Source organism: Fusarium redolens (genome assembly GCF_020744475.1).
Source record: "Fusarium redolens strain MPI-CAGE-AT-0023 chromosome Unknown BKA55scaffold_11, whole genome shotgun sequence".
In the NCBI taxonomy this organism is placed as follows: domain Eukaryota; kingdom Fungi; phylum Ascomycota; class Sordariomycetes; order Hypocreales; family Nectriaceae; genus Fusarium; species Fusarium redolens.
Window position 1 is genome coordinate 1671174 of NW_025763674.1, and position 12453 is coordinate 1683626.

At 43.0% G+C, this 12453-nt stretch overlaps 3 protein-coding genes across 3 annotated transcripts; 2 read left to right on the plus strand and 1 right to left on the minus strand.

Annotated features, from left to right (window-relative positions):
* Nucleotides 1-459: 459 nt before the first annotated feature.
* Nucleotides 460-3502, plus strand: BKA55DRAFT_647692 (fungal-specific transcription factor domain-containing protein). Its single transcript, XM_046197235.1, has 6 exons — nt 460-894; nt 945-1072; nt 1129-1324; nt 1378-2006; nt 2054-3177; nt 3227-3502. The coding sequence occupies exons 1-6, from the start codon at nt 778-780 to the stop codon at nt 3454-3456; spliced, it is 2424 nt and encodes an 807-aa protein (XP_046047795.1). The 5' UTR covers nt 460-777; the 3' UTR covers nt 3457-3502.
* A 495-nt stretch (nt 3503-3997) lies between these two features.
* On the plus strand, nt 3998-5728 carry BKA55DRAFT_515827 (putative MFS sugar transporter; the record flags this gene model as incomplete). The annotated part of the gene is made up of 3 exons (XM_046188037.1): nt 3998-4205; nt 4260-5201; nt 5256-5728. 3 exons carry the CDS (start codon nt 3998-4000, stop codon nt 5726-5728), a joined length of 1623 nt encoding a protein of 540 aa, XP_046047796.1.
* A 1411-nt stretch (nt 5729-7139) lies between these two features.
* On the minus strand, nt 7140-8093 carry BKA55DRAFT_574123 (uncharacterized protein). The gene has a single exon (XM_046193278.1). The coding sequence runs from the start codon at nt 8040-8042 to the stop codon at nt 7329-7331; it is 714 nt and encodes a 237-aa protein (XP_046047797.1). The 5' UTR covers nt 8043-8093; the 3' UTR covers nt 7140-7328.
* Nucleotides 8094-12453: the final 4360 nt, after the last annotated feature.

Below are 12453 nucleotides of genomic sequence, written 5' to 3' on the forward strand. Positions count from 1 at the left end.
CTTTAGTGAAACAGAAGCAATGGAATTTCGGACAGGTATAGGCACTTTCAGTACAAACTTGATGATTGCCCAAGGTGATATGTAGAAAGTCAAGCCTTTGTACCCCGGATTTCTAGTACGAAGTACACTCCAGCCCGGGATTTATCAGTATATCTTGATGCTACCCTCAATCGACCCTGAGAATATTCTCCGCATTCTTTTTCTTTCATCACTGTCCATCGCATCATCCGGCGGAACCCTCTCCTAGCGGATACCTTCGGAGCTTCCAGCGAACATTGTACTGTGTGGGAGCGCTATACCTAGAGTATCCAAGTCCAAGTTTGTACCTGTCGACTTCTGTGGGACTAGGGCCTTAGGCGAGCCAAACATATCTGAGAGACTCACACTTTTATGACTAAGCTAGCTTGCTGGTATGGGGCTAGGGCCCCAGGCCAACGGGTCTTGGAAAATCCCCGCAGCCTCGGAACCGTTTAGCCCAACATCTGTGTGACAAGTCGGTCCGAAACGGTTGGTCATAATGTTCTCATAGCGCTTCTCCATTTTGCCTTGACCAGGCAGCCGTCTAAGAATCTGCTGTACGGCCGGAAGCTAATGTTGCTGCTCGCTGGCTTGGATCTGTAAAGGCTCACGGTTCCGTAACCTTTCAACATGAACATTTCCATGACTGTATGGCAAGTTCCGATCCGCTACACATCTCCTACGTGGAGTGAACAATTGCAGTAGTTGCCCCAGAAAGCTCTCCATCCGATCCGTGTCGGCTTGACAATTGCTATTGCTATGCCAAACCCTACAGAACCGCCGGCGGAGAATGGCTCCTCGGTACCGGTCGCCAACCGCCAGCTTCCTACGAGGGTTTCCAATGCATGTCGCAGATGCCGTCGGAACAAAAGCAGAGTATGTTCCTTTTTCTTTTTGACGTGCCAATCAGGCTGATAGTCACATAGTGTGATTCTTTCCGGCCTTGCTCCCTTTGCGTAAGGGCCAATGTAGAATGCGAGCCAGCGCCGTTGGATGAAGCATGCAAGGGCAGAGCCAGATCCAACAGTCACCGTCGTCGAGCGAAGGTCCGACAGTAAGTGAATGACTATCTGCATTCCTTGTGATAAGTCTGACAATAACACATCAAAGACGCCTTCAATCTAGGAGCAGCAGCAATGCCCTGCCCCCCTCAGCGCCACCCACTCAACAGCCTTCAATTAGCCGTGAAAATACTTCTGCTGAGAGTTTTGAGGAAGAAAATGTTCCGGAGTCAGCAGAGCGGCCCGGCTCGCGGGTACCGCTAGATTATGGAGAGTCAGAATCAGCCATGGGCTTTGCTCGAAAAGTACGGATTCCGCCCTCGTTGCTTGCCTAATCTTAATTCACACGTCATGTTAGATCTACAGACTAGGAAGCCAGACCATCGACGAACACCAATGCTCCGCTATTCCAGACGGGGCATGTGGTGCCAGGACTCCTCTGATGAGGTCCAGCGAACAACGTTTACCGATATCCACCATTTTGGGTGGCCGGTTTCCCAAACAGAATGAGATTGATTCACTACTAGAAGATTATTTCGAATCTGTCCACTGGTTCTCGCTGGTAATCTACGAACCAAGATTTCGCAAACGCCTAGAGTCTATCAAAGATAGTTACGCGTATCCCGCAGAGGCGCCATTCTTGACATTACTCTCAATTATTCTATGCATGGCAGCGTGGTATAGGTCAAAAAAGCCCGATCAAGAAGGGGGCGAAGAATGGCGCCTCTGGAGCGATGAGCTTCTCAGGATTGTTGAGTCTCGCCTTGTTCACGTCATGGACCAACACTCCATTGCCGCTGTTCAGACCCTCATCCTGCTGGGATCACATCATGTCTACCATGGTCGGCCTAACCTTTCGTTTGCCCTGTTGGGCGCAACTATCAAGATATCGCACGCTATGGGTTTGCATCGTAATCTAAGCCGTGGATCCGTCGATGATGTCGAAGAGCGCAAAAGAGTATGGTGGACCATCTACACCTGGGATAGGTACGAAACCAAACACCCCCACTCTCTGAGCGATGCTGACGATACAGGTTTGCTTCCATCTCGTACGGCCGACCGTTAAGTATTAATGATGAAGATTGCAACGTGGGGATGCCCGCTGAGTTCATCGAGTCCCCCTTCTTTAAGGCCGAGTCCATTGAACAAGGGTCGCTCGGTGTCCGATATTCACCGTACCAGACCCAATTGACCACGCTATACCTCCTGGCTTCCCCTGCCTTGAAGACAATATTCGGCTCTCTGTCAGCACAGTCAGCCGGTCAGCATTTCGACGCCGAGTATCGGTCGCTAGTTAATGATGTGACGCAAAAGCTGTTGGCTTGGCGACGCGATTTGCCATCATTCCTGTCTTTGGACCTGAATCGAGACTATCACCCAAGCACTACCGAATGGGACATTCGGGCTCATCAGTTACAGTCTCTCTCGCTACAGTTGACATTTGACAACGTAATGATTGTGCTACATCGGCCATTTCTGGCTCGTCAAATTGAGAACCTGTCTACTCAGACTCCTGGCAGCGTCACTGATGTTGGCTCCCCCTTGGCTCAGACAAGGGCGCAGCATTTACCTCCACACAGCAGCAACTCCCCATCCCAGAGCGGCCAGTCGCCCAGGTTTGAAGCAAATGCAAGCTCTGAGTATTGGTGGAGCGCAGCAGTTCGGACTGCGCGAATTACCGAACTGCCATACCTCGCCGAACTCGCCACTGACAGCCACCTTGTAGCGTTTATGGCCATGAACCTATTTCACGCGGCAATTGTGCTGACTCTGGTGGCCCTCTCTGATCCGCTTTCAGATCCTGCCCAAGCAGTCAAGCGGACCATCACGCGAGTATTTCAACTGCAGGAGCGACTGGGTCAGCGGTCGGCGTTGGCTAGCCAGAGCAGTGTTGTACTCAAAAATCTCATATTCCTACTCCTTCGGCGAGAGGGAGAAGCCATGCTCGGTCCGGCGCCATCCAAGTCAGGGGCCATGAACAGCCACATGGATCATCCACTTCGAGATCACACGAATCATAGCCCCATACCGATGGAGCACACTCTTCGCCTTCCCTTGAAAGCGGCGCTGAATACGGATCAACGGACCGATAAATCAGCCGGATCAAATCTGAGCATTGTGCAGCGATTGAACGAGAGTTTGGCGTCGGTGCAACAGAGTGAGCTAACTTTTCTTACCTGGCAGTGTTCCCAACTGACTAATATCATTTGTTCCAGTTATTCCACCATTCTATGACGATTCTATTCAACCCATTTTCATGTCGGTTCCAAGAAATGAAGCTTCGCAGCAAGGACCGGTACCGCAGCCCCAGCAGGAGATATGGTTCCCGCCTGGCGGCTTTCAAGAACCTACAGAGTCACTGGAACATCATGGAAATGGAGTAGACTATGGAGCGAATGGATTATTCTGGCTTTGGGACTCTACATGGACGGGTTGAATGTATGAAGAAAACAATATATAATAAATGAATAACATGACAAACGCATGCTCTACTCCTCGCCCAGTGCCTACCAAAGCGAAAAAGGTACGGTTCCGAAGTAGACTCCAGAGTGACCGTCATTACTTGCATTTACGGTTCCGGCGGATGTTACTTCTCTCCAATGGGTTCCACTATTGACTAGTCTTACCGACCAGACCCACTCTCCGTCCAATTCTCCCAACTATCTAGCTCGGTGATTGACGGCTAAGCAGGGGCTAGAATCATGGCGAGTCATGACTTAGCGTTGCAGGCAAACGTTGTATTGCTTCAACCCATGACACTTTCCCCGCTAAGCACCAAACTCATGCTTCTAGTCAAGCTGGGGTTTGCCCCAGAGTCATGGCGACTGTCTGATCCTGATGCGGGAGAGGTAGGAGCATGCTCAACTCTATATAATCTGGGGCCCCAGACTTTCCATTTTGCGGAGGAAAATCTTGAGTACGCATTTTACTCCTCTCTTCTATCACAATAAGATTCTTTGACCTTCGAACTAAACATCATGGATAAGCCACCGTCACCGACTCTTATGGAGACTGCTCCAACTCGCGCCAACCGCGAGGACCTCCCCATCGCAGAAGTCTCATGGCTTGAGTCCAAGTTGAAGCCAAAGAGCGTTCATGCGCGCTATCCTTTTAAAGGGAAGCCTCTCCTCTGGATGACTTGCGCATTTGGAAGTCTTGGTGATGCCTTGTTCGGCTATGATCAGGGTGAGTTATAGCTCTTCTATGGTGGCGTTTACTCTATCTTGACACCGCAAATAGGTATCGTGGCCGGTCTTCTAGTCAATCCAGTGTTTCTCTCAAGGATCTTCTCTGAATACGGCGGTGCGGACGGAACGAGCGAGAATATCGATCCTTCAATTACAGGCATCCTCGTAGCATGCCTTCAAGTCTCGGCGGCTCTCGGGTCCCTTATTGCTGGCAGCCTCGGCGACATGATAGGACGAAAGAGATGTGTACGGCTAGGCGGTTTCATCTACTTTGCCACCGCCTTTATTCAAGCCTTTGCCCCTGGTTTCAAGACATTCATTGCTGGTCGCACTCTGCAGGGCTTGGGCGTTGGCTTCCTTTCCATGACTGTTCCAGTCATCCAGACTGAGATCGCCGCACCGCACCGCCGTGGCCTTATGGTTGGTGTCGAATATACATTCCTCATTGGCGGCTACGCACTTTCGACCTGGGTTGACCTTGGCTTCTATTATCTCATTCCCAAAAGCGAGTCATGGCAGGGACCCTACTTTATCCAAATGGCTCTTGCATTTATCCTTTTCTCCATGTCCTTTATTCTTCCCGAGACTCCCCGCTGGCTGGCGCGCAACGGTTTCGCAAAAGAATGCCTTCAAACAGTCGCGGATCTGCACACCCCAGATGGGAATACGCAAGCTGAGCACGTCCAGCAGGTCATGCTGGAGATTGACGAGGCTGTGCGCTACGAAGCAACTTTGAAACAGTCAACTTGGCTAGAGATGTTTACTCGTTATCGCAAACGTACCATTGTTGGCATTACGGCGCAGATGTTTGCTCAGCTCAACGGCATCAATGTCATCTCGTTCTATCTACCTACGACCCTTGCTAAGGCCGGTATGAGCCAGGAAAAGTCCTTGCTCTACACAGCTGCCAACTCTATCCCCTATGTTTCTGCTACGGTTCTTACTTGGTGGTTGGCTGATAGATGGGGACGACGTCCGCTCTTGATTCTAGGTGGTCAGTACACATCCTTGGCATGTTCTATACCAAGCTAACGATAGACGGATACAGGTATCCTTATGGCCATCGCCCTTTGCATCGTTTGTGCCTTTACCGAAGCCCACATCCCCAACTCTAACACACGAGCCCACGGCATCTACGCCTTCGTTGTCATTTACAACGCTATCTACGGTTTCACCTGGGGCCCAATTCCATGGTTGCTACCTGCTGAAGTCTTCCCACTACGCGCTCGAAGCAAAGGCATGGCGCTTGCTACATGCTCCAACTGGCTGTTCAACTTTGCCATCGGTATGTCGGCCCCGGACGCATTCGATGGCATTGGAGGATACTACTACGTGATCATTGCGGGCTTCTGTCTAATATCCGTTGGACTTGCATACTTTTATTATGTTGAGACGGCAGGCCATACACTCGAGGAGATTGCACTGGCATTTGGTGATAAAGCGTTTATAGACGATGATGGTGCGGTTGTTGGAGCAGCACATCTAGGAAGAGACGATGCTGTCAAGTCGGTCATGGCTTGAAAAGAGGTCTCAGTACTTGTGTATTTCTTGGAAAAGATCGACATTGCGATAGCTGGTCTAAGTTTTAGAAGCGAAGACTTGTTCTCGGTAGAAATGAGGCGAAGTGAGAAACATCGATCTTTAGTGAGCTCAAGTGCGGCATGATAGATAGCTTAAGCATCTTCCCTTGCCGCAATGTTCCTCATGATAGCCAAGTATAACTGATATAAGTATCTTCTATAACGCAGGGCCTCCTACTATACTTCTTGATACAGACTTGCCACGACACCCTGAAAACTATTATGCGTTCGAGCTCAGCAAAAGGGATCGGAAGAAACAGGGATGAGGCCATCGGATGACACAGCGGCCCTGATGCCCCGAAGGGTTGTAAAAAGAATGGGTCTACTGTGTTCTTGATGTATATTTCGCATGTATCTGCATGCCTCGATAGCAGACAGCAATAAGCAGAAACCCGGAAAACAGCATAGAACATCCACAACTACTTCAGTGGGTAGACTTTCCAGATAAGCCTGGTGATGCAGGCGGACTTGGACATGATGACTGATGCGATAAAAGTGACTTGTTTGAAGTTTATGCTAAGTGGTATCTGAAGGCGTGGTCTAATGCTTAATAAATAGATGGGTACTATATAGGTTGTTCTTTAGGATGCCTGCAGTCTGGCTTGCGCAGTGGCAGCCGATCTGAATCGCAGCGTTGAGCTGAACTGGGAGGTTAAGAATAATGGTTATGCACTAGAAAGAGGCCTTATAGCGTTGCAAGATGGGCGACCCTACTTAAGTATGTACCTCTTAAAATGCGTTGTATTTCTACCTCTGTACTAATTAGCATGTGTTTATCTCTGCCTTAAATCCCCCTTCTAGAAATGCATTGTATTTCTATCTAGGCTTGGAAAACAGAAATGCGAAATGCGTTGTATTTCTCCATGGAAGGGCTGTGTTAACCTAATAGAAGTTTATATTTATAGGTTCTGTGGCATATAAGTTAGTAATTCTAAGTTAAGCTACTATTTCTTTAAGTAATATAAGCCTCTAAGGAGGTTATAATAAATATATAAAATTAATTAAAATAATTAAAATAAAAAATACTTTTAAATAATATATTTAACAACATCGCACGCAAGCTGTGAGTGTAGAAAGATTAGTTATAAATGCAGTATCTACATCTCAAGACATCCTCTAATTCTATATCATTCTCGTGAATCACTTGATATCTTGTTATCTTAGATTCATAAGCTACATAGATTGCTGGTGCTTTTGCAGGCTACTTGGATTCTAGATTTAGAATCCAACTAATTACAAACTCCTATGTACGCGAGCAAAATTGCTTTTATATCCATTCTCTGCCAAGACTCTAGTCAGGCACATAACATATCTTTTTTATTTTTAGCTCTGACATCATCAAGCTAAAATATCACTATTGACACAAGATGCTTCATTACAATGCCCTTTCTCATTATAAATCATGTCATCTCACTCCAATACGTGCTAACTTATGACGCATTGACGTTTACACGTAATATTCACATCTGTTTCACTCTTTCAGCACCATTAGTAGTCTTAGTCGATCCGGAGAAAATATCAGTACGCAGCAATTTCCCCATTCAGAAGATAATAATCTCAACGAACTCCCATAACGTCCCTCCATCCCGCTCCGCAAAGACCCCCCTCCCATCACCCTGCACAGACACCTGCCACTGCGTCCACCAATGAAGAATCTGTATCCAATACAGATCGTCTCCGCGCCTAGCAATAGTGAAGCTCTCCCAAAGGCTATGACACGAAGCTTTGGCGTAGAAATCCCACCACAAATCGTGTCCCAAGAACCCTCCTTCCGCAACATTCTTGAAACCCTTGAAGCCATTCCGCTCAGTGCAGAGCCATTGAGCTTGTTCTGAGATGTATCGTTGACGGTCGTCTAGGTCGATGGCCTCGAGACGTAGTTGACCTCTGTGACACGTCAAAGCACGACTTCGTGAGACGTCAAGAATCAGATATATGCCTCTTGCATAAGGATCAGATTTACGGTTGAAGGCGACAGAGTGGCTGGTATCGGGTATAGCTTCGTAATGACAAGACGATGGTGTTGGTTCATCGGGTATTGAAGTGTCCAGGTTTGCGCTTGTTGACTCAAGCCATCGCCTGAGCGTATTGTCTTCGGAGGTGGCACGTGGAGTAGACGGTCCATCACCAGCAGGCATGGGTTGCAATACTGCTGAGTCAATGTTCCATGTTCTTGGAGGAGTAGACGGTCTACCATCGGCTACGGGGATTAATATCTCTGAACGGATGTCCCATGCTCTCGCATTAGGAATCATGATCGAAGGGTCCTGAAGAAAGACTTACTAGAAGAAATCGAGATTGTTAAGCTCTTAAAGTTCGAACGGTGAGCTAGGCTGGCTCCGCATTTGCTCCACAATATATCTCTTATTCATTAGTGAGTTATTCACCGCTCAAATAAAGCGAACCAATCGGAAGGAAACAAGTCAAGATGGACCACCACAACTGTGCCTAGCTGACACGTCACTTCGTGTTCTCCATTATGTATTTCTGTAGGGTAAAGGAGACAAGTATTGCATAAGCAAGAAGGTGAGGTCAGTATATATCGCAACTCCTCTTGGGGCTCTGAATTGTACGACACTGCACCCAAGATGTTACTGTACTATAGCTAATGGCTTTGGCGGAAAGGCTCCCCAGAGGGGGATAAATATATCCCTTAACGCTTGCCTTGTATAGTTAAGATAGATTTGTTTAACTTAAATAAGTTAATGGTGTCGCTAATGAATGATATTTAGTATGCTTATTTATAAGATTTTTATTAATAACTTAATAATTTAGTTAATTAATAAAGAAAAAGAAAAATTAAGTTAATAATTTAATTTAATTAATTGAATTATATATTAAAAAATTATATAAAAACAAATCTTACTTTTTTATAACTTATAATTAACTTAAATTTATTTTAAACCTTATTAGTCTTATAACCTGCTTATTATAATATATAATTTTTATTAAGTAATTAGGACCTTAATTTAATAATAATTTCCCTTAGTTAATTTTCTCCAGGAGGGTTAAGAGCTTTAATATTTAAACCTATAAACTTTAGCATTTAAGGTTTAGCTAAAGGGATTAACTTAGTAATGCCTAGTATTACGCCACCGGCCCCTAGTTAATATACTTATTGCTATAACGACGTATTATTTATTACTGCTGGCTGCAGTGGTATTAATAGATCTTATGCTTTTTAATGCGCTGAAGTCTATATTGTTAAATAAGCTTTTCCCTGAGTCTTATTTATGTAACATCTTGATAAGATTTTCGTGATAAACAAATAAGGCATTGGACTGGTCGCCTTGAGCATTAACCTGATGAATGTTAATATAAGGTCTGTTAAGATTGAAATTAAATAGCTTCCTGGTCTTAGTTGGCAACTTTTGATGCAGTGGCTGGAACGGGAAAACGTTAAAACACGAGTAACGATTTAAGAAGCCCATGTCCTGTTATTTAGTTAAGACAATGTCATGGATCGTAAGAGGACCTAACTCCGAGTTGGCTTAGACCTCATTTAGTGGCTTATTATACTCTCTCACTGGCTTATAGGACTAGACTGCCGCAGACGCCCGCTTTAATTCCAGGGCCTCATCTACCAAACAAGCAAGGTAGCCCTTCTTGAAGCTAACCCCGTTCTCCCGGGCACCCGCATTGCCTCCAGCAAGCTTAACTGTACACGCTCTTACGGCCAGAGCGTCTTCAGCTTGCAGACTGATGTATATATTATAATCCAGGTAAGTCGATGAGAGGTGGAGCGCTCACCTCTTGAATAAATTTGCGGAAGATTCAGTGACAAGGACAGCCTTCAAAATGCGAGTTTCTCTTGTAAATCACTGAATTTGGCTCGCTCCTTATTCTTTTCATTATTAATGTCGTTTAGTCCAATCCCTTCTTACTGTTAGAAGACAAGTGTGGAGAGGCTTTTGAGCGCAAGATCACCTTAACAAATGGGAGGACTTATTACTCAGAGATATCATTCCTGTAGGCATGAAGTTAGCTCGTTTAATTCTGCTGAAAGAGAAAGCTACAATCTTGTAAATCGGTGAGAAGGAAAGGTCTTTCCAAAGGTCTAGCCAATTGCAACCACCACCACATCTTAGGTGTTCTTTATAACCTCTCAGGCCCAAGAAGAGACAACCTTGATTCTTCGGTGGGATACTTGTGATGTTTATCGTTGCTCTTCCAGCGAGGGTAGCGGCACTTTACCAACCAATGTTACAAGGTACTCAGCTAACGGATCCTCCAGCGATCAACACCTCAGGGGCAAAACGGCATTGAATCTTTTTTACCAGTCACATCGACAGCTCTCCTTTTTCACATATTTGCAACGCTTGGGAGAATTTGCAAGAGGTTTTATTACAGAACGGTCGGCTCAGTTCTGTTGGCAATTATCCGGGGTCTTCAATTGAAGAACAAAGAGTATCATGCATTTAATTTACCTTGGGAATACTCGAGTACCCCGCCTAAAATAACGACTACCCTTAGAATGGTACATGAGGATTGCGGGAAGAGAATAGATTCGTTTGTCGACATGTTCATGACCAGGCATCCGATTACCGTTGATATCATGTCTGGTCATTTTAACCGACTTTGAGGAATTGTGCAATTACGTCTCAGAGTGACTCTTTTTGCTCCTCAAGTCTCTCAATGGCCAAGCCACGCGTTATGCTTATTGCGCAGATCTTAAAACCGCATGACTGCTCTGTCAAAGTGTCATGGATCTGTTACCTGCTGGGTCGGCATGGGATTTCCACTTCGCGGTCGTGTCTACATCGATGCCTTGAGTGATTTGCTGGAGAGGCTCTAGAAATAATTTTATGAGAGCGCTAAATTGGATGAGTAAGGTTTGGAACTAATGCCTGTGAGCTTAGCTGAACTGTTATCTGGATTAAAAGGATTACAGTAGACGTCTTGGAAGCTGTTAATGAAGCGCTTCGAGGGGCACGGCACTGGTTTCGTCGACATTGACTGATAGCTCATTTGTGTGCACAGATGTAACGGATCAAGTATTGCTGAAGAATGATGAACAATATTGTGACGGATATCAACTCGCGGCCGGGGTTAGAGGCCAGGGAGATCATGGTTATGAATGCACCAATGGATTCATATAATATTGCCTTTGTACATTTGTGTAGACTTGGGAATAGATAGTAGAATAGCTACGCTAACACAAGGCACTATTAATATTAATGCTCCCACGCCTGTATTAGATTACTTTAAGAAGCAGCTGTTGATCTAGATGTGACGTTAATGTACGTAGGGAAACTCAAGGTTGTAAAACAATCCACTAATTGTAACAGCACTACGCTCAATATGCCTCCCACTATTCAAGGGCCTCTTTGGTTTAAGGTTTATGCACTAGATGTGCAATACTAAGAGCAATTATTATTTAGAACAGTGAACTATGGTAAGGTAATAGAGTTAAGGGGTTAAAAGAAGCTTTAGCCTAAACATAAAGGCAAGGAATATATATTAATATATATAAGTAATATACTTATTGCCCTCCCTGCTGCCTAAAATAGAGCTTTAAATTATAAAATTAGTTATTATAATAAGTAAGAAATCTAGTTTTAATAGAATATAAAAAGCCTATTATTTTTCCTTTTATATAATTTAACTTAACTTTTTAAAATATAATAAAGTATAATATATATATATATATATAAATTACTATTAAGATAACTTTTATTAATAATACTTAATTATTAATAAGTAATAAGCTAGCTAAAGGAATTAATATTATATTTTTAATTTAAAGTATTTTTTATTATAATTATTTTAAATATTATAAAAAGTTATGTAAATATAATTACTGTTAAGGCTTATATATAATTATTAAAATTAAGAATTTAATAGTAAAGTCTTTTTAAAAGTTATTATATTTAGTTATAAAAGTTATAACTTATATAATAAGTAAGCAAGACAAACAAGTAAGCAAGATACCTTACTTTTTACCTTAATGGCAGGTTTTTAAATGCCTATAGAAAGGTCGATTTAAGCTTAAAAAGGCTTAGACTAAAGTATATAATATGTAACTATATAATCTTTATAATATATTTTTCTTAGAGTTTTTACTATTTTATTTATATTATTTTAATTAAAAATAAATTTTATAATATATAATTAAGCTTTTCTATATAAAATAAAATAGTTAAAAGTCTAATAAAAGCATTTCTTATAATTACTATATATACTAAGCTTAATTATATTTTTTCTAAATTTGTAGCTATTTTATTTAAGATTTTAAGGGAGCATAAGGTAGGCTTTTCTAGCTATATAGTATACTGTCTTGCTTGCTTGTTTGTCTTGCTTGCATATTATATAGACTATCTTTATAAGTAAAAAATTTAAATATATAAAAAATAAGTATTATAAGATTATTAATAAGCTATTTAAAGGTAATAAAAAAGAGGTTAATAAAGTATTTAAAGTAATAAGGTAAAAGTAAGCTTAAGTATATATTATAATAATTTTAAATTATTAAAGATAAGTCAATTAGTAAGGTAATTATGTTATTTAAAGAGATTATAAGAGGAAAAAGTTAAATAAGCTAATAGTATTTAGTAGAAAAGTTAATTAAAGGAGTTTTAGTAGTAATTAGGGACTAGGTTTTTAGTTAAATATAGCTTCATTAAACAAATTACAAAGGTCTTAAACACAGAGGAATAGTAAACAATG

Coding starts and splice junctions, on each gene's coding strand:
- BKA55DRAFT_647692 (XM_046197235.1), top strand. CDS start 778: ATGCCAAACCCTACAGAACCGCCGGCGGAGAATGGCTCCTCGGTACCG. Junction 895..944: donor GCCGTCGGAACAAAAGCAGA/GTATGTTCCTTT, acceptor ATAGTCACATAG/TGTGATTCTTTCCGGCCTTG. Junction 1,073..1,128: donor CGTCGAGCGAAGGTCCGACA/GTAAGTGAATGA, acceptor AACACATCAAAG/ACGCCTTCAATCTAGGAGCA.
- BKA55DRAFT_574123 (XM_046193278.1), bottom strand. CDS start 8,042: ATGATTCCTAATGCGAGAGCATGGGACATCCGTTCAGAGATATTAATC.